This window comes from Melanaphis sacchari, unplaced genomic scaffold (assembly GCF_002803265.2).
Source record: "Melanaphis sacchari strain LSU unplaced genomic scaffold, SCAv2.0 Contig0_pilon_pilon, whole genome shotgun sequence".
NCBI lineage: Eukaryota > Metazoa > Arthropoda > Insecta > Hemiptera > Aphididae > Melanaphis > Melanaphis sacchari.
Window position 1 is genome coordinate 164,849 of NW_020270366.1, and position 20,684 is coordinate 185,532.

Sequence of the window (20,684 nt, forward strand, 5' to 3'; positions counted from 1 at the left end):
ATCGACTATGGGTCAAATAAAAAGACTTGGATGATTTCGTCATTATTTAGTGAATGGTTCTAAAATTTTGATAGAAAAATGAAATTAGAAAATCGAAAAGTTTTACTACCTATTCATAGATACCTAACTGTACAGCTCATGACAACGATATTTCATTAAGTTCCATTAAAGTATACTATTTACCATTTAATGCAACGTCTATTCTTCAGCCTATGGACTAAGGCGTTATACAACATTTTAAAATGTTTTATAGAAAAGAAATAATCAGAAGATCAGTCGATAATATCGGTAATAATGAATCATTTTCTATAAACATACTCCAAGTAATAAAAATGTCTGATAAGGCTTGGAGAAGTGTAACACAATAGACCATATTATAAAATTGCTTCATAAAACCGGTTTTAAAGACGGTGATATTATTTCAATAGATAACTTAACTATTTTTGATGATAAATGGAATTTCACTATAAGTGGAATTAGACAACAATTTATATCTATGTGGAACATGGACAGATAACGACATTTTATTAGAAATATCAAAAATCACAATGAGGGTGAAGACGAATTACACGATGAAGAGAAAGTCACTACAGTAATAATTCAACAAGCTAAACATGCTTTAAAAACATTAAGAAGTTTTATTTAAACTACTAAAGGTATTGAAGATTGCGCTTTTTCTGAATTATCAAATTTGGAAGACATTGTGGAGAATAGAAGAAATATTAAACAAATTCTAATGACAGATTAAAAAAAAAATATTAATTTATTCATTATTGTAATTCAATTTTACTATTTAAATTTTATTGTCGATATACAGTCTGACACATTATTAGATATATAAATATAATTTACAATAGATTTTAGATAATGAAAATTTTAATTTGTTTTATTATAAAAACTAAAGGTTAAGTAAAAAGTGAATAATTATAAGATACATCCTATTACAGAGTTCTTACAAATTTAAAGTTGTATGTCTTTTTAATAATTTTCACAAGCTTTTGATGTTAAGAATACAGTAATGACGTTGATGACATTTAAATTGCGTAAAAAATTATTTCATATAATACATTAAGTGTAAACTTGCCTCTAAAGTGAAAAGTTAACTGTAGAATAATTGTATTTTTATAGTCATTATATAATTATTAGAACGTTGATGTTTTATAAACATAATTTAAACATAAAATACTTTATTTAAGTTTATTAACTTTGAGATAAACACAAATTGTAGGTTTTGTACCACAAAATGTTTTTGGAAAATGACCATTATTAAAAAACTAACTAATTGTGGTATTGTCTTTGAGTATTCTCGTAGGCTTCATTAAAATATAAAGAATAAAAGTACTATAAAATACATAATTAGTAATTACATATTAATAATTAATGTTCTTAAACTTGTTTTGAAATTCCTTTAACCAAAGTCATTATTACAAAACGTTACTTATTGACTACCGTTGAGTAGTTATGTATAAACATCAGTAAGTTGTAGGTATACTGTACATAATATACAATGTATATTATACATAATCCAAAAATTTCATTAGCAGTTCACACGAAAATTCACGCAGAAAAGGGTCTTAATAATATATGTATCAATATCATATAATGTCGTCAAAGTAAACAGAAAATTTTTAATTTATTATCACTGTTTACATTTATGCTTTTGGTTACGATTTATAAACATGATATGATTAAAACTATACTATAAATTAGAAAAAAGTTTTTATCCATTAAACTTAAATATTTTGTACTCACGTTATATATTGAATAAATAAATGGATTGTAACAGCTATTGCTCATGGCGAACCAATCGAAACAGAACCAAATTATGTTGATGTAAGGATATCTGAAATAAAATTGATAATAAAATATATTATTATTTATCAAAAGCACAGTATTGGTAATAATAATAATAATATTAATAATAAAATAAGTCAATAATTAAAAAAAAATATAAAATTATAATAAAAATACAATACTTACTCGTTAATTTGAGGAAATATGTGTTGTAATATATTGTACGTTTGCAGGGGTAACCAGCATAATGTGAACAGCGCGACGACGATGATAAGCATTTTTATGACCTTGAAAATATAATCGTGTCAAGTTTAATATGACTGTATTCTAACTTCATAATTAATATTATATAAAATATAACTACTATATTTATTATATAATATGATATAACTTAGTTATAATTGGTTGTGTAAGTTTGTATGATCAAACATATAGGTTAATCATAATATGAAGTTTTCGTGTTGAAGACTTCGGAAAAGATACTCACAATAATAAAGTTAACTATGTGAATGACATTTCTAAATAAAAAATAAAATTTAATTTTTTCTATGACTTAGAATTAATTGTGAACATATACCGTATACTATAACTCATAAGTCTAAGGGGAAAAAAATTAGGACAAATAGTATAATAGTATAATAATTTCAAAAAAACGTGAACTTATGAGTTATGACTAGAAAAATTAAAAGAATATCTATTTAAAACCTGGTTGTAAACTATTACCGTATATTTAAAATGCGCACGTAATCAATTATAGAATGTAAGATATAGGATAATACTCAAAAGAAATTAATTTAAAATGCATTAACATTTTAGGAATACGTAGAGAAAAGATCCAAACAGAGTTTCTGTAAGACGTTAATAAAAAAAAAAAAAAAAATGATTTTTACCCTTCAAGTAGTGACATACTCGAGATGATTTTACATATGCTTACAGAATGAAAGTATAGCAGGAAACTATGCTAGCATTACTACATAGGCTAACAATATATCTGTAGAGAAATGGCGCTGAATCACTCAATCGTAGGGCGTAGTTTAAATCGAAAAATTTATCCGATTTGATTTACAAAACCACCTAATGTATAGTCGTATAGATCATAAGTTAAAAATCATTTTTTTAGCGCCGATTGACGTTGTAAGATCACTTGCTTGGAAAATTGATCAGATAAAATAATGACGTGTAACGGAAAAGATTCAAATATTTTAATAAGATAGAGTCTTATAGGAAATTCGTAAATAACGCAAACTATAATATTTAATAATATATTCAACAAAAATGTATACTAATTATTCTCACAAAAATTCGATTTTTTTAAACTTAAAATATTTTTCATTTGCATTTATTTTTAAGGCACGTAATGTATTTTTATGTTATGGTACCTACGAAATAGCATATTATTTAGAGTTAACCTACTACTTAGCTGTTATTACGCGTATATAAATGTTCTCAGCTCTCATAACTTATAATATTCTGTTTAAAAATAAATGCTCTACATGTTTAAATATCAATAATAATATCAAATATGTACCAAATCAATGTAATAATTCTAATAAAATTATGAATTGAAATTGCTTCCACGTAATTGTAAAATAAATATTAAATAATACTTTATAAATTATTCAAAAAAAATTTAAAGACTTATTTCTGTATTTTTAATAGTTTAAAAAATACTCACTAAGTATTCACAGAATTAAAAAAAAAAATTTAAGTATTCAGATTTATTTTTCACGGAGTTAAATTATATTATATATATATATATATATATATATATATATAAATTAAATGTCATCTCAAGAATATTTAATGGTGAAATCAAAACTTTTTTAAACATATTTGTTACATATTAATATTATTACATAATGCGACTATTATAACATTCTGAACGTTTCTATATTACACAATAAAGTTTAAAAAAATAAAATAATATTATGATTAGCCAATCAAATAACATTCTGTAAAGAGTTATTGGAAGATTAATTTTATTTTTAATTGTGGTCAAATATTATTTGGTTCTTTGATAATTTACTCGTAGTTAGTTTTAAAAAGAGTAAAAAGAGAAAACATTAAATTATTCTTATTAATCCGGGCTTAAATGTTTGAAAGTCGAATCTACCAGAACCTAAAGTTTAAACCGTAAAGTTTTACAATTTAGAAGCATAACAATTATAACTATATAATATACATTGCAATGTACCTAATGGTAAAATCGTATTAAACTTCGGTCACGGTGACAGCTATAAATTATATTAATACGAATTAATAAAAAAAGATAATTTGTGGAAACTTATCAATCAGTTCCATGGTATTATGAAGTTATAGTTGTAGTACATAATATAATATTACCATGTACAAATATGTATTAAATATACATATTATTATTTATTATGTTCATCATTATTTCATACGTAATAATTGGTCTACACTACAAAGGCTGTTATTATATCGACTATTATAAAAACTACAATAATGTTGCTCGTGATATATTGGCAACTTACCCGCTTTTTATTTCTCATCAGATTCAAGTCTCTCTGTGACTGTGCGTTTCCGGGAGCCGAAGATCCCCACAAAGCGAATCCTATCCCGGAATAGGCCCACGTCATGATCGATAGTGGTATGAGGTATTGGACGACTACTAGTAGCGCTCTATACACGAACATCACGTTGTTTGGCAGATTGACATTGAGGCAGAACGGCCAGTCTTCGGACACGAAAACTACCCGCTGTGCATACGCCATCGGCGAACTTAGCACCAAGCCGGCAATCCAGATCAATGCGATCACGCACAGGCATTGGGTTTTTGATGTCCTTGCACTGCGAACATAAATGCATTGCAACTGTTGTTATTAATATATTATTGCATTGGGATTGTTATATATTTAAAATGTTTTATATTATAGGATACAATAAAAAAGGCTTGTTCCGTGAATACAAAATAAATTAAAAGTGTATTATTATATTTATATGTGAAGATTAATCGTACAACGGGTTTGCGTGTAATGCGCTACAGAACTACACAGCCGATTTTGATTTTGCTCATGAATGTGATTTGGTCCAACTTAAAGTATAGAATAATTTATATCTTGATTGAATATATAATATTAGAGAGATATTTGAGAGAGAGATAGAGAGAAAAGAAAATAATAACATGTTTGATTTTGGAATAGTGCGTCTGATGTTGTGTTATAATTCTAATTATAACTTTAAACATAACTCTAAGGTATTAATTAATAATTTTGATTTTCCGGAAAAAAACTGGTTGACAGGCAGAAGATAACATTAATAACATTAAACACTTTTATAATTTAAAATTATAAAAATTATTATTAAAAATAGATAAAAATTAACGATATCTACCTAATTTATAAGATTAAATTTTAATGTTGTCAATCATAAGAACTTTATAAATTTAATAGTTTTGTATAACATTAATTCAACGGGTTTTAATAACCACAACAATGTGTTGCCTGGTTAGCTAGTTTGTATATAAAACTTATGTAGCTAAATATAAGTACAATAATATAGGTTTTTTTCCTAAGCATATTTTTTGAGGTTTCAAAAAAAATGATGTACTCATTATAGCTTTTAATTTTGTTTTCCTCACCAGTGACTGTCTCGGATATAATATTAAAAGTCGTATCCTATTCAGCATATCATCGTTCAAACTGAAAAGAAGAAAATTTAATAATATGGTTTTTAGAAAGTTGAAAGCGAATTTTTCCCTTCAAGTTATGTACAGTTTTCAATATTTTTGTAAGAAATGTATTGGTTTAACACGATTAATGATCTTCCATGTGGTTGATCGATCATAAAAAATGCTCTTTAAGTTAAACGATACAAATTGCAGATGGTATGTGAAGGACTTCAATAAACGACAATACGCTTTAAAAAATGTTCACAAAATATTTGAAGATCCATTGTGGTCTTATATTTTTGACGTACTTCCTATTTAGATAAGTGCGCACGTCGTACGGTTGAGGAGATGAAAACTGAATCGTCTGTGTTATATTATTATTCATACTTGTATACAAAACGCATAAAAGAATTATTATAAATAAAATATACGAAACCTATTTGATATAATATTCTGTAAAATACTTACTTTCATAACATTATCGTATGTAGCATAATACGATCGTATTATAAAAAATAATATTTTACTACCTAATACCTAGACCCCATAGAGTTTTATCGAAATAGTTTAGAAATGTTTAATATATCGAATATTAGATGTGAAAGTGCTGATATATAAATACATTTTGATTAAGATAATACTGTATTTTAAAGTGCTTTGTTTATGAAATAACTTAAGTTTAAAGTTTTTAAACTATGATTTATAAAAAGTGCAAAAAAAAAAAAAATGGAAAAATATTCATTTTGTTTTGTTTAAATATGTTTAAAATTAAAAAATTAAATAACTATAATAATTTTCAAACTACCATTAAGCAAAGATAAAGCATTTTTTTTTTTTTAAATAGGTAAAGTATAAAAACCTAAGTATGGTTAAATCTAAGCTAAAATATAATTTTTAATTTTATTTTTTTAAATTACTTTTAGTTGTTTGTCTATATGAACGAAACTATTGATTTTATAGAACTAAAATAATAATCGTATTATAAAGTGGAATTTTACTAATTCCACCATAAGTATAGGTCCTGAAGCTGAGGGTAAGTTAAGAAGCGATTTTTAGCATTTAATAAGTCGACAAAGAACCTATTACTTTTGTTTAAAGATTCAACAAAACATTTTTCATTTCTAATTTTTATTGTTGAGCTGTGCAGTAATATTATGTATTATATTTATAGAGATTTAAAAATGTGTAAATAAAAAAAAAATTATAATTTTTACCAATATCAAGTTATTTGTGAATATGAACAACTGAATTTATAAAAGGCAAAGTAAAAAAAAAAAAACCTTCCAATCTATAATAATCCTAGTCTTTAACGCTAATTACACCGTGATGGATTTTTCGATTTCTTTTTATTTGTTTATTTTTTTTAAAAACTGGTATTTGGAGTTAATGTTATGGATATAACATTGAAAAATGATGGTTAAATTAATTTATAATATTAAATTTCTCTTTATTTATGTATATCATATAAATTATAGTAAGCAAAAAAGCTTTTACATGATTAACAATTTATTGTCATAAATAGTTTTTGGGTAAGTCATATACATAATTATTCGTACTATTTATATTATAGAACAGGCTTATATTTTTAAAATTTTAAGATAATATTCTGATTGTCCAATAACTTATTTTATAATGTAAATTACAGTTATTTTTTCAACGGCTAAATAAATATCATGTAAACTTCTTTCTTTTTTTATTAATTTAATATACATCCGTGGCAGTAACTACCATTAGTAGTTGTAGAAAAGTACAGAAGCGAGCTTAAAATTAAAACAATAGCAGATATATTATTTTTTTATATTTTTTGGTAAATACTAGCCAGATGATTTTTATTGTTACAATCATCGTTACGATGAGGTTCTGAGCTTGAATTATTTGAGGTGGATAAAGAACAGAAGCTGTTCCATTATTATGAACATTATAACTTTACCCTTTCCTCTCTCCCAACCAAGTTTCTGGAGTCATCCCTGATAGAGAAGGTATCTTCCTCACGTTCTTGTCAGAGATTGCGACATTCTATAAGGATATGTTTTACTGTAAGTTGTACGCCATAGGTGTTGCATATAGTTTAATCCTATATAAGGTATTGGTGGGTTAATAATAAAATATGTTTCATATTCTGAGCTAGTTAATGGTTGTTTCTTATCTTCTAATAAGGAAGAGATGGTTTCATTAAGTTTGGTAGACAATAATTGAAAACTTTTGTATTAACATGAAAGTATTAATATTTAATTTCATTTGTTAAAATTTATTTTAATTTTATGACAGTTATGATTTTACAAACTGCGAATAACAGTAGAAGTTGATTTTTTTTTTATAGTAAATTCCGATTTTTTGAGAATATACTTATTTCCACTGTAATAAATTTGTTAAATTTGAATTTAATGGTAAATCATTTACAGAAATTAATCGCTGCGAAGATAGAGTATACCAGTCTTTATTTTTAAGGATATCTTACAGTTTATTTATATGAGTAAAAATAATTTATTTTTCATAAATAATATAATTTTTCTATAGATTAAACCATTTACAAGAAACCTTGTATAGTTGTATACATAAATTAGCAAATATTATTGTAATTAGAATTTTAAACCACATATACCTACATGATATTTATTGTTTAATCAACATCATCATGGTTATTATTATTAATGAAATATTGAATATTTATCATGATAGTCATTATTAAGTTCTCACGTTACTATTATGCAAAATACCCAAATAATGCCTCTTTTGTTTAATAGTACCTATTTTTGATACAATGGTTGTCAGTTCTACAATTTTTGGTATTATTTATACATTTTAAACTTTTATATTTTATTCATTCGCCATTATTATTAATATTATATTACTAAGTTTTAATGTAGAATTAATAGTTTTAGTAATTATATGATTTTCAATTGATCATAATAATAATGAATTAAGTTGATCAGGCAATAGAAAATTTTAATTATTATCGTTTCCACTGAACAAATAATTTTATAATTTATACTCTAAAAATTGTAATTATAATAAAACTTTTGTTATATTTTGCAGAATGCGCTATAATTATTTTTTCAACAATTATTTCATGAACCATTATCGACAGGACATTTTAGTTTTACAACACTTGAGTGGTTCGGTTTGATGAAATAACTTTTTCTGCGGTAAAGAAAAAAAAAATAATTAACTAGTAAAGATCATTTTTTTGTAAGCGGCATTCTATTTCATAGTATGGCAGTATCTATGCATCTAATTATATTATGATATCACATTATTTTCATAATACCGACGTAAATATAATAATAATACACTCGTTCTTGTTCCATGTAGTCATGTGGTTTACTCGGAGAATCAGTAGAACGTGCAATCGATTTGTACCGTTATTGTCAGTGTAACGAATAACGAGTATAGGCAACTGCTGAGCCGAAATTTAAATAAAAATAAATATATTTAACTCTTTCATTTCAAATCTTCTTTACAGAATATATGCGTGTGAATATAAATCAATAATATTAGGTACGTCGTATTGTATGTGTATTTGTTTTAATCCACGTTAATATAATTTCAATAACGTCACGCACTTTAGACAATAATATTACTTTTAGAAAATTGAAATTTTTATTGTATGGGCCTGGATAACGTATATTATTAAGCATAACTAGAAATGTTATATTAAACTGCAGGCACTTGTAGCAGCTGATATTTCATAACGCATATTATGGTTGGCTACGATTTCTTATCCTACTGATCATATCAAATGGGTTGTATTATATTTTTTTTTTTTATCATCATTCATTATACTCTGCAATGAACTACCGTTACCCATTATTCACATGCATTTTACGCACTATTATTATTTATGTAAAATAATAATGAACGTACGTGCTTAGGATTTCTTATTCAAAATGTGTACTCTAGGGATTTCATTGGATTAGTATTAGCGATTTTGTGGTTTATATGTACACATAACAAGTATATTATTTATAATGAATACGTTATTATATTGCAATATATTGTTATTATATTGTATAAAAGGATATTGATGCTGTCGAATGAATAAATTAGGTATTTAATTAATATTTTAACTAGTTTTAAGTTATACTAATATTGTCTATCTAGTAAAAGATACAAGATACCTTGAAAATTGATCTAGTTTCTAGCTATAGTCAAAGTGGCTTAATAAATTTAAATCCACAATAGTTATATATACTCAATTATTTATATTTATTTATTTGAGAAAATGATGACACTACTAAATATGTATTTTTGATTTTATAATATTACGAATACATATGTAATAATATTAATGTATGAAGTATGACTTAATTTATCACTAAAAGTAAATTAAAAAATATTTACATCTATGTTTAATAAATTATTAGTAAGAGAGTATTATAAAACAAATTTAAAAAAAAATCTTGTAAGACGTATGGTTAGAACGTATTTTATTATATAAATAAAATATTATTTAAATATCAAATGATAAACAATAATAGTTCCATTATGGCATTATATTGACATGTAATATGGATACCATACTTGCTATTACACGAAAATAATGTTGTAGATATACTTACAACACTAATACTAATTTTTATGATATTATTATTAAGAGAGTCGAAGGCTCAGTTCAGTGTACGAAATATATTGTCAAATTATTTTATTCAAACTTTAAATCAGTCATAAAATTGATATTAAAAGCAATTTCCATATCGACATTCATGGTTTACATAAAAATATAAATTTATATTATCTAATTGTTATTTAACCGGCGTCCAAAGTTAACATCTCAAGTAGTTCTAACTTAAAAAATAATGTTATGTTTTTATTGTGAAGTATAAAAGTTCTCACGCATATCTTATGCTTTTCATCATTCAAAAACACTAACATTTGATACTAAACTATATTAAAAAAACAGCTATTTTAGAATGGGTACGTATAGAGGAATGCATTGGTTCTAACTTTTACAGTGTTTTTTTTTTTTTTTACTATGTTTTTTTCCTTTGAATGCTTTTTTTATGAATTGTTTATAAAGTTTTATACAGCATGTTCACATGTTTGTAGATCAAAAGTTGACTCTGTACGGAACTTTAAACATGAGTTTTTTAGTTTTTCAATAGTCTTTATCAAAGTGTAAAAAAAAATATGGACAGTTTTTGAATAAATGTTAATAAAGAACTCGATTTTAACTAATATTCATTCAAAATGTTCTTCAAATATACGATGATTCATATTTTTAAAATTAATATTAAACGCATCACTATACGTCTATATACCCTATGCTTAAGAGAATTAAGTTTGGATTATAAATTTATAAATTCGGTGAAACTCCAAACATTAAATTCAATTGTTATTTATTCAATTAGAGTATATACGTAATTAAGCATATAGGATTTATTTGTTCATTGTAATTTATATTTTTTAGTTTTTTACGCGTTTGTATTAGTTAAGTAAACTATAGAAATAGCAGTGATTTATTTACTATGAATTTAGATGAAATTTGATTAATTTAAATCGTAATTCGACGGTAATTTTTTTTTATGCTTGATTAATTATTATTTGTTACGAAAAAAAAATAAATAGAGAATTACTTCAAAAACTGAAACGTAATAAAAAATATTCAATGATACATGTCTAATCATAGACTAAAATAAATAAATGTATTTACAATTTAAATATTATATCTGTAGTAATGTAGCCTTTAAGTAATTATTTATTAAGTGAGGATTAATTGCACGCATGATTTTTTTCATAATTATAAGATAAGGGAATCGATAACATTAAAGTAGAACCATCTGCATTTTGAATCACCTTTTAATAAACTATGTGACCCAATTCTTAAAAGTTTGCAAGCTGCAATTAATAAAATACTCACGAGAACGGATTGAGTATTGCTTGGCGCCGGTCCACAGCTATAGCGGTCAGTGTGAACACACTAACCGTAATGGAAAGGACATGTATAAATGGACAAAAGGCGCACATGAACGACGGTAGGTTCCATCGTTGCAGCAGAGCAGCTTGAAACTAAAAAAAGAAAATAAATACATGAGAAACAAACGAAGTGATATCTCTGTTTTTAATAAAAATCTAGTTATATGTTGATTATTACAGAGAAGATTGTAAAAACTTGATTGAAATCATTAATTTTGGTTAAAACGTACAAGATCCCAGTATAAAGTTTATTTTTTTTTTTTCATTACGTTTTATTTCCAATCGAATTTTTTTCCAAATATGTCTGTTTCTATTTTTTTTCAAAACATAATATATCCTTTACTAAATCATAGGTCACGCTTTTCATGTCTATAATTATATTCATAATGTGTAATTACATATAATTGATATAGCAACTAAACTAAATTTTATTCAAAAGAAGCAAATAAAATATCGCTAAAACCTCTAAAATTATTTAATTAAATCGTATTAAAAGAAACCAACGATTATAAATAAAAAAACAATATGAAAGTCAACATAAAATAACTATATGTTTAGCTTATCCATATTTATTTACAGATAGTAGTTTTCCACTAAAATTTATGATAGCTGATCATGGTTTCTTTATGATAGTACTAAAATAAAAATCATGTTACAATGTTAATATTTATAATTCCATATTTCAACGAAAAAAATATACATTAAAATTTAAATATATTTTGTTATGAATATATTAAATTTTAAAAGTTCTTTTAAATTATTAAATAGTTATAAATACAATAAATTAGAAGAGATGTGATCTAAGCAAGTTAAGCTTATGACTAATAAAGTAACAAATTATTTAGTGAGTACTATTAATATACCTACATTTGGTTATATACAATTTATTTTTTACTCAATAGTCTTATAGTCTTTTATCTTATAAAAAAAAATTAGTAGGAATTTCATCTTTATAGTTTATACTATGAAGTTACTCCAACATTAAATACAAGTTTTAAAACGAAATGCAAACTTAAAAAATTTAAATTATGTCTTGAAGTTTTTACAGCTCAATCATATAAAAGAGCCAAAACAGAATGGTATAAAAAATTTAATTAAATATTTTACAGTTCCTAAAGATGTCAAAGAATTTTACTGTGATATTTTTAAAATAGCATTGATCAATTAAATAATGACTTTGAAGATGGAAATGGAGTTTTGATTTATAATGAAAAAGATACTCATTAATTTTTATTTTTATTTTTTCGTTATTTTAGTATTGAACATTAAAATATTAATGATTAATGTGTAGTGTACAATAGTATATAATTATATTTATTATAATAATTATATTATATAATATTTGTGACGTTTTTATTTCAAATAAAAATATTTGTTAATTTTATTTTGTTTTGTGATTTTAATATTAAAAACTGAAACTTAATAGGTATACATATATTATATTTACGTATATTTAATATTTTTATATATTTAGTATGATTTTATGAAAAAACATAATTGTTCCTGTACTAAATTTTAAACTTAATAAGACTGTTTTAACCATGTACAGTACATTTTTAAAGGAAAAGAAAATTAATGAAAAATATATAAATATGTTAATCGTTGTAATTAAAAATCAAAACTATTGTAGTTGGAATTGATAGAACTTATAGAAGTCAAGGAATTATCTTAATATATTTTATTAGTTATTTTAGTTCATTTAAGTTCATGCGAACATTTAATCGTCCCACACAAGCAGGGAATTTAACAATAATTACTTTGTAACAATAATAATATATAGTAAACACATCTCTACTAAATCCGATAAACGTTTTGATAATATCCATTTCATATAGTATTCCGTGTAACTGACATGTAGCTAATATAATGTTAGTAACCCGTTACCTGCGTAAGTCAAGTGTATTCAACTTTACACACAACGGCTTATGGTAAAATCTCGGTTTAATAACCTCCATGCTGTAATAGTAAATAAATACCAGATACTTGTATCAAAATATGTTATAAATTGTAATTTCACCAATACAATATATAATAATACGTATTACGCCGTTTTCATCAGGTCAGATCGTGTAAGTATAATAATATTAATGATATTAGCTTATATCTGTTTCATCCTCTGGGTATTACGTATATCGTTAACGTGATGGTCATAGGTCACGTGTGTCGGATGTCCGAGACAGACCCGTTGTCGCACCGGATATATAATATTTTAGGGACGATAAATATCGACTCTGGTCTGTTTATCGATGTTTAACGTGTCCCCGGTGCAATCTTATATAGTATAATATATATGTATAGCCATATAGGTATTACCAACATTGCACAGTCGAGCTAAGTCTGCACTCGATATACGGGTTTGGGTAAATACAATTATAGTATGTGGGCGACGGGCGTGAGAATAAATTATTGTTTTGTGGATGAAGATGACGATAAATCGTGCAAAAACGACTCTTTGTATCTGGATTATAAAACCACATATTTCTTCACCTGTACAAGACGTTGAGTTCGTCAACAATGAAACGTATCTATATTATTATTATTATTATTATTATGAATGATTATTTTATCAAACAATACTCATTATTTCAAAATCCATTAATGCTTTTGAAAGTATTTTTTTCACATAGATTTTAGTAGAAATAAAACAACTTTTTTTAGAAAAATAATATTTTTTTATATTTTTTTATCATATTCTAATATAAATTCATATTCTGAAATGGAATATTTTTATAGTATTTTAATATATAATACATAATATGATACATATAACATATATTTGAACGAACAGTTAATAGTTTTAAGTATTTAAAGTTTTGATAAGTAGAGTAGCAAACTATCATTTTGTGGAGTATTCGTATACTACTCCACTCAGCTAATCCAAATTATAAATAGTTAAAACTTATAAACTACTCTTCCGAATACAGATTATTCCAAAAAATATTTTGCTTTAGAATATGAATTTAAAATAATATGTTATCATTCAAAAAAGTAAGAAACTTAAAAAATATTTGAAAAAAAAAAATTTTTTTTTGAACATCTAAATGTTATTTTATTTTGACTGGAGGTTATATAAAATAAATATTTGCAAAAACAATTTTGAAATAATAATTATTTGATATTAAAGAATCACTTTGTATTTTATAATTTATTTTAACTATAATGTTTAGATGATATCAATAAATGTTTATAAAAATATTATATTCTAAAGCATTTAACGCTGTAAGCCGTTAAAATATTAATTGTAAATTGTAATCACGTACATCTTGTTAAAAATACTCTTAAAATATAATAAAAACAAATCATTTTTTAGGTATAGCTATTCATCATAAAGTACTCAAATTAAAAATTATTGAATTTACTATAAATAATTATATTATACTAACAAAACACATTTAAAATATTTTCAAATACTTATACTCGTATGTCCATGATAATTTTTAAGACCTGAGTATTTACTTACAGAGGATTTTATGTTTTATAAATATTTTTAAATAATTACCATGATTAATTAGTATATACATATTTTATTAGATGAGTAAAGCCATTTTACCTTCGAATAAAAGTAAATTAGAGATTTTTTCGATGTTTTTAAGTACTCAAGTATTAAAAATAAAATCATAAAATAAATATATATTTCATATTATTCTTAAACGTACATAAAATGCATTTGAAGCATAAAAAAATTATTTGAGTCTTTTACATATAATCAAGAATAAACACAATGGCATGTATACTAAACCCAATACGGTACAAATCGATAGTTTTATTGCATTGTTTGCAATATTTAGTGATTATTTATTAAAAATGAAATATAATATAAATTCATATCACAATACAAATACTATAGGTATAATATTATTATTATTATTATTATTATTATTATAGTTTATGATCACCTTGTTTTTTATTTTTTATTTCCTGTGATATTCGAACACTGAATCATTATGTGACGTTCAAAATAAAGAGTTTTTTTTTTACGTAGGAATTCTTATTATTTATAGTTTGATCTAGTAATCTAGATTGCCAAAAAAATAACATAATTATAATATCAAATACTTTTAATTTATCTTGCATAAAAAGTGCATTTTTAATCCACTTAAAAAATATAGCAATATTTTAATTTTTTTTTTAACTCGTAAATTGTTAAGTTAATTGTAACACAAACAGCTCTAAAGTCAAATAAATCACTCTTCTTAAACTGTCTAAATGTCTAAAATAAATTTTTTTTTTAAAAAAAAAAAAAACGTTATGGTTACCTTGTACCTATCTTAATTAAAAGTCTTGCGCAATAAAGTTTAAATTCTGTTGTCGTTTTATAACAGTGGGTAGTATAGGTGCCACGGGTATAATATGCGTAGTCGACTTGTATAATATATCCCTTAAAAACATTACTGTTGGTCAGATACATGTCGGTTATGTCTAATAAAATGTATAACGTGTGGGTTGAATTTTCTCTTTATTTTTTTGGGTGTATATTTAAGAATAATCCATTTATTAGCTTAGGGTTTTGTCTGAGTCATTACCGTTAATTATAATTAATAGAACAAACACATATTTCAGTGTGCATGCACACGCACCTAAACGCGTATCATATCACATTATATAAGTATGCGCATATGAGAACTTAAATTTATAAGCCAGCAGTAGTTAGGTTTCGGCACAAGGCCAAGAATTTCATCTAAAATGGCTACCTACCACGGTAATCGCACAATAGGGTGCCAATGCGGATCGAACGCAACCGGATATTATTTTCCGTGTACAACAATAACATCATAGAAAAATGATTAACCATTCTTGGGAGATGATTTTTGTTAGAACAAGGTGTTTGAGACGACCTATGTAATGGTCGGATGAAATATTGTAATGTTTTAACTAAATTTATTACTTATCATTGTGAAATAACTCAAAACACCACACTAGATCGACAGCTGAGTCTATACAGTACATATAGTCATGTGAAATGCGTAACGGCCAAAATAATGTCAAAGAAAAGGATCTCATGTTTAATAAATATTATTGTTATTTTTTTTAACATAATGGGAATTCCGATATAAAGTAAAATAGTTTATATTTTATTCTGTAGTTTTATTTGTTTGCTTTATGTACAATATATATCACTAACACTGCAAACATTAATACGACAATTTGGTTTGTAATTTAAAAAAACTATAATATCACATAAAAGAAAAAACCAAAGGCACCTATTATTTTATTTTTTAACAATACCAATATTATTTGTTTTTAAGTATTGAAAAATAATTTTCTAAACAGAAAATGTTAGGTTTTAAACGGAGCAATGTACAGGTTTTATAATTTGTGTGCTTTTTTAAATGATAATGTTTATGTCAGTTATTAATTATTTATCGTGTTTTAGAACTATGCAAATCCTTCAAATTTAAACTTTAAGGCTAATTTCTGATTGTAAATTGATTCTAGTTGATATTTTTGAGGATTAGAATAATTATATGAACTAGATCCATTTTTACGAAAAATTAGTTTTCTATAAAATCGATATTATTTTTTTTTGTTGTAATTGAAAAATAAATAAACGTAGAGATTTGAAATTTAAAAAAAATGTAATATTGATAATAGGATTTCCTCAACAAAGGTTCTATAAATTTTAAAATATTTAATTTTCAGTTTTAGTGGTTCAAATATTTTTAAATCAAATATTCAAATTTTTCAGACTTTTTTATATATTTTTTTTTTTGATAACATTATTTTTTTTTTTTTTGAATTTTAAAACCCTACAATTTAAATAATATGTAGTTTCTTATAACTTATAAGTTAATCTTTTAAAAATTATCATAATTTGTATAGTATCAGTTTAAAAGTATCAAAAGCTAGTACCTACATGTGCTTAATTTTTGTTTGTATAGACTAAGTGAAAAATTAAATGGAATTTTGAAATTTTAAAACTTAGATATTAATAATTATAAAAATTTGAATTTGAATATTTTTACATATTATATTACTTTAATTGCATTTATTGTACGTTGATATTAATTAATGAGTTGATAGAATAATATAATATGATATTATAACAATATTTTATTACTTTTTAATATTTGCGGTGTTTTTGAAAAAAATAAGTTTAATTACCTATTTAAATATTAATTGAAAAATAAATACCAACTATTAAAAAGATCCTTAAATTTACTAGGGTAAGAGCAGTTTATTGATTTTTTTTTTATAATTTAGGCTGTCATCGAATCATTGGTATTTTATATACTAATGCATTGTTATTGAAAAACACAAATTATAATATATATTTATCAAAAGGCAATTATTTATCATAATATTACTGATTTTTACATTTTGCAATATTGTATACTATGATCTAATTAGAATTTATATTTATATTATGAGTATTGAATCATTATTATACAAACTCTACAGTTACGATATTAATAGCATTGGAAAAAAAATATATGTCGGTTGAAAATCAAACACACTGGTCGTTACAAAAGTTACATTGCACTTATTTGAAATTCCAAGACAACAGCAACAATAATGACGGACATCCATTATTGTGTTTACACAGAAGATTTCGGGAGTAAGCGGTGAGAATCATGTCAGTTGCACCAGAAGTTGAAATTAGATTTAAACAAACACATTTTAGTTTTATAATTGTGTACGTATAATACGAGTGGGTCAGTGTTCAAAAATTGTAAATTTACATGGGCGAGATTATTTTGGTCAAACGAGTAAAATTATTATTGTTTTTCAAAATAATTTTTTGTTTTTAAATCATGAGAGATAAAATGATTTTATATCTGAAAAACATATTAGTCTCAATAGTATACCTAAATATTAAGTTGGAATATTTCTAGAATTCTTAGGTCATGAGACTAGAATCGTACCCTGGAATACAAACAAATTAATAAGTATGTTTTTATAGAAAAATTTATTATATAACAGGTGCTTTGCAATTTTTTACTAAATAATATTTTATTCATATGTTAGAACAACTACGATCCATATCGAAATAAATATAAGTCAATAACATTTACCAATCATCAATCATTATCAAATTACGAATTTTTGTCCCTATTTTATACTAAAATCTAAAATTAATTAGCTTAAATATAGAATCGTGGTTCACTAAACTTTTTTTAATTATGAACGTATTTATTATTTTGATCATCATTATATATCTTAAGAAGACGCCGTACCAGCATGTATCGTATCCGTCTTACATACATACAACACAGCAAATTTTAATTCAGCAGAATCCATTTTATATTGTTAGCTTTAACATTAGAGTAAATTTACTTATTATTAAACTTACAGATAAGAAATTTATCTAGACAATGACATAGGCTTTCATTAATCATTAATATAATAATTTTAAAGTGAGTTTTGAGCATTTTAAAGTTGATATTTTATATAGCTATAACTCAGTTTAAAATTAAAATATCAATAAAAATCTATGTCATGCCTAGATAAAATTCTTACCTTTAAGTTTAGTAATAGGTAAATTTACTCTAATTTTAAAGCTAACAACATAAATTGGATTCTGATGAACAAAAATTTGCTATGTCGTATGTATGTAAGACAAATATAACACATGCGGGTGTGGCGTCTTCTCAACATTTCAACGATATCAATACTTGCATCTTTTTATTATATTAAGATAAATAAACATTTAATAAATTATCCAAACCCTTTCATTTCAGTCACAATATCTGACAACCTTCTCCGATGCTTAAAACAAAATCGGCTACGTGATTTTATTAATAATATTTAATATACAAAATAATTTAATTTAAATGACTTTACATTTTAAAACAGTGTCATTGGACGCTCTCTAGCTGTTATCACGCCATCACTTAAATTAAAACAATTGTCAACATATTTTACTTGTAGTATGATTTATATGCAGTAAGTAAATTCTATTTTCTATCTTTTTAGTGATAATAATAAAATAAAGATGTACCTTTTTAAAGAATAAACTATTAAACGAAAAAATTACCATTTATTTTGTTTTTTACTTGTATATAAGATATAACTGCATTTGTGAATATTATATTTCTCTCACATTATACTTATCTCCATTCCCCCAAGAATATTAAAACGACAATATACCTTAGGGATTTTCTTCATTAAACTAAGTAATATACTATATCAATTATTTAATTAAGAAATAAATTGCATGACGACACTAATATTACTTCCTAATAAGTTTTTAATTACTGTGATTAGAACTATTTTTTTCTTTCCCTTCTTCATAGTTTGTTTAAAAACAAAATAAACCATGCTAAATTGGTATTACTCTTAAACTATTACCCAAAATCAATCACCACACAATTTCTATTATAATACTAGTGTTAGTGTTAATTGCAAGAAGTAGTGAAGAGGACAGTCTCTTACTCACTTAATAATTTGTAACTTTTTTAAAAATATCTTAATTTTTAATGATTTCTATTTTTTTTTTTTTTTTTGCTATTCTTAAAAAATAAATACTAAATTGTGTATGGACGATTAAACATTATTAATTCGCATATACATATAAATTACTTATAATAAGTTAAATAGTTACATTTTAATAAATTATATATTAATAATATACTCAATTGTTTTTAGGTAATTATATTAAATTTTTAATTTTAGATTAATTAGATCTGCAGCGACTAAATTTAAAGATAAGAACATTATTTAGTTATGGGTATTTTAAATTTAAAAATACTTATACCACGTTACAAAATTAAAATTTCAAAAGAGTTTAACGGATACTCTAAAGAATATTCTTAATTTAATAATTATTTTTTTTGTGTTGTATTTTTCTAGTTTTGTTAAAATATAGAAAAATCAATCGACATAATTGTATTAGAATGATGTGAAGCCATTGTATTAGTTATATTCAGTTAAATTGTTTCTTATCGCCAACAAAAAAAAAACAGGAAATTTAAATGATTGTGAACAAATATAATTTGTTACGTTAGTTAATCAACTTAAAGAGATTATTTAAATTTTTAAATGTATTTAAAATTTAGAGCAAGTTTAATAGCAGTAACCATTTATTAAATACAATGAAATAAAATTAAACACCAGGGTTTACGTAAAGCAAATGACTTAATTTAAATTAGACTATAAGAAATAATTAAAACTAAGTTGGTCGCAATATATTTCGAAGTGTGACATTTATATTTATATATTAAATCAATATGAATATCTATGTATTTTTTTTTTTTTTTTTTGGTTTCATTAATTAATAATATTATAATAAATTTAAAAATAAAAAAATGTTTATGTGCTAGACAATTGAAACTTATTTGTATGAACATGAATATACTGTAGTCTGTGACTGTGTGAAAATATATCTGTGGGTGAAACATTATTTGAG

General features: G+C 24.0%; 1 protein-coding gene across 1 annotated transcript in view; it reads right to left on the reverse strand.

Annotated features, from left to right (window-relative positions):
* LOC112604329 (tachykinin-like peptides receptor 99D) overlaps positions 1–20,684 on the reverse strand; it is a 52,457-nt gene that overhangs the window by 2,384 nt on the left and 29,389 nt on the right. Inside the window, exons 3-6 of the mRNA XM_025353309.1 lie at positions 11,283–11,431; positions 4,290–4,605; positions 1,981–2,081; positions 1,753–1,843 (exon numbers count right to left, since the gene is read on the reverse strand). Of these exons, the coding sequence (XP_025209094.1) occupies positions 1,753–1,843; positions 1,981–2,081; positions 4,290–4,605; positions 11,283–11,431 (657 nt within the window). The remainder of the gene's footprint in view (positions 1–1,752; positions 1,844–1,980; positions 2,082–4,289; positions 4,606–11,282; positions 11,432–20,684) is intronic.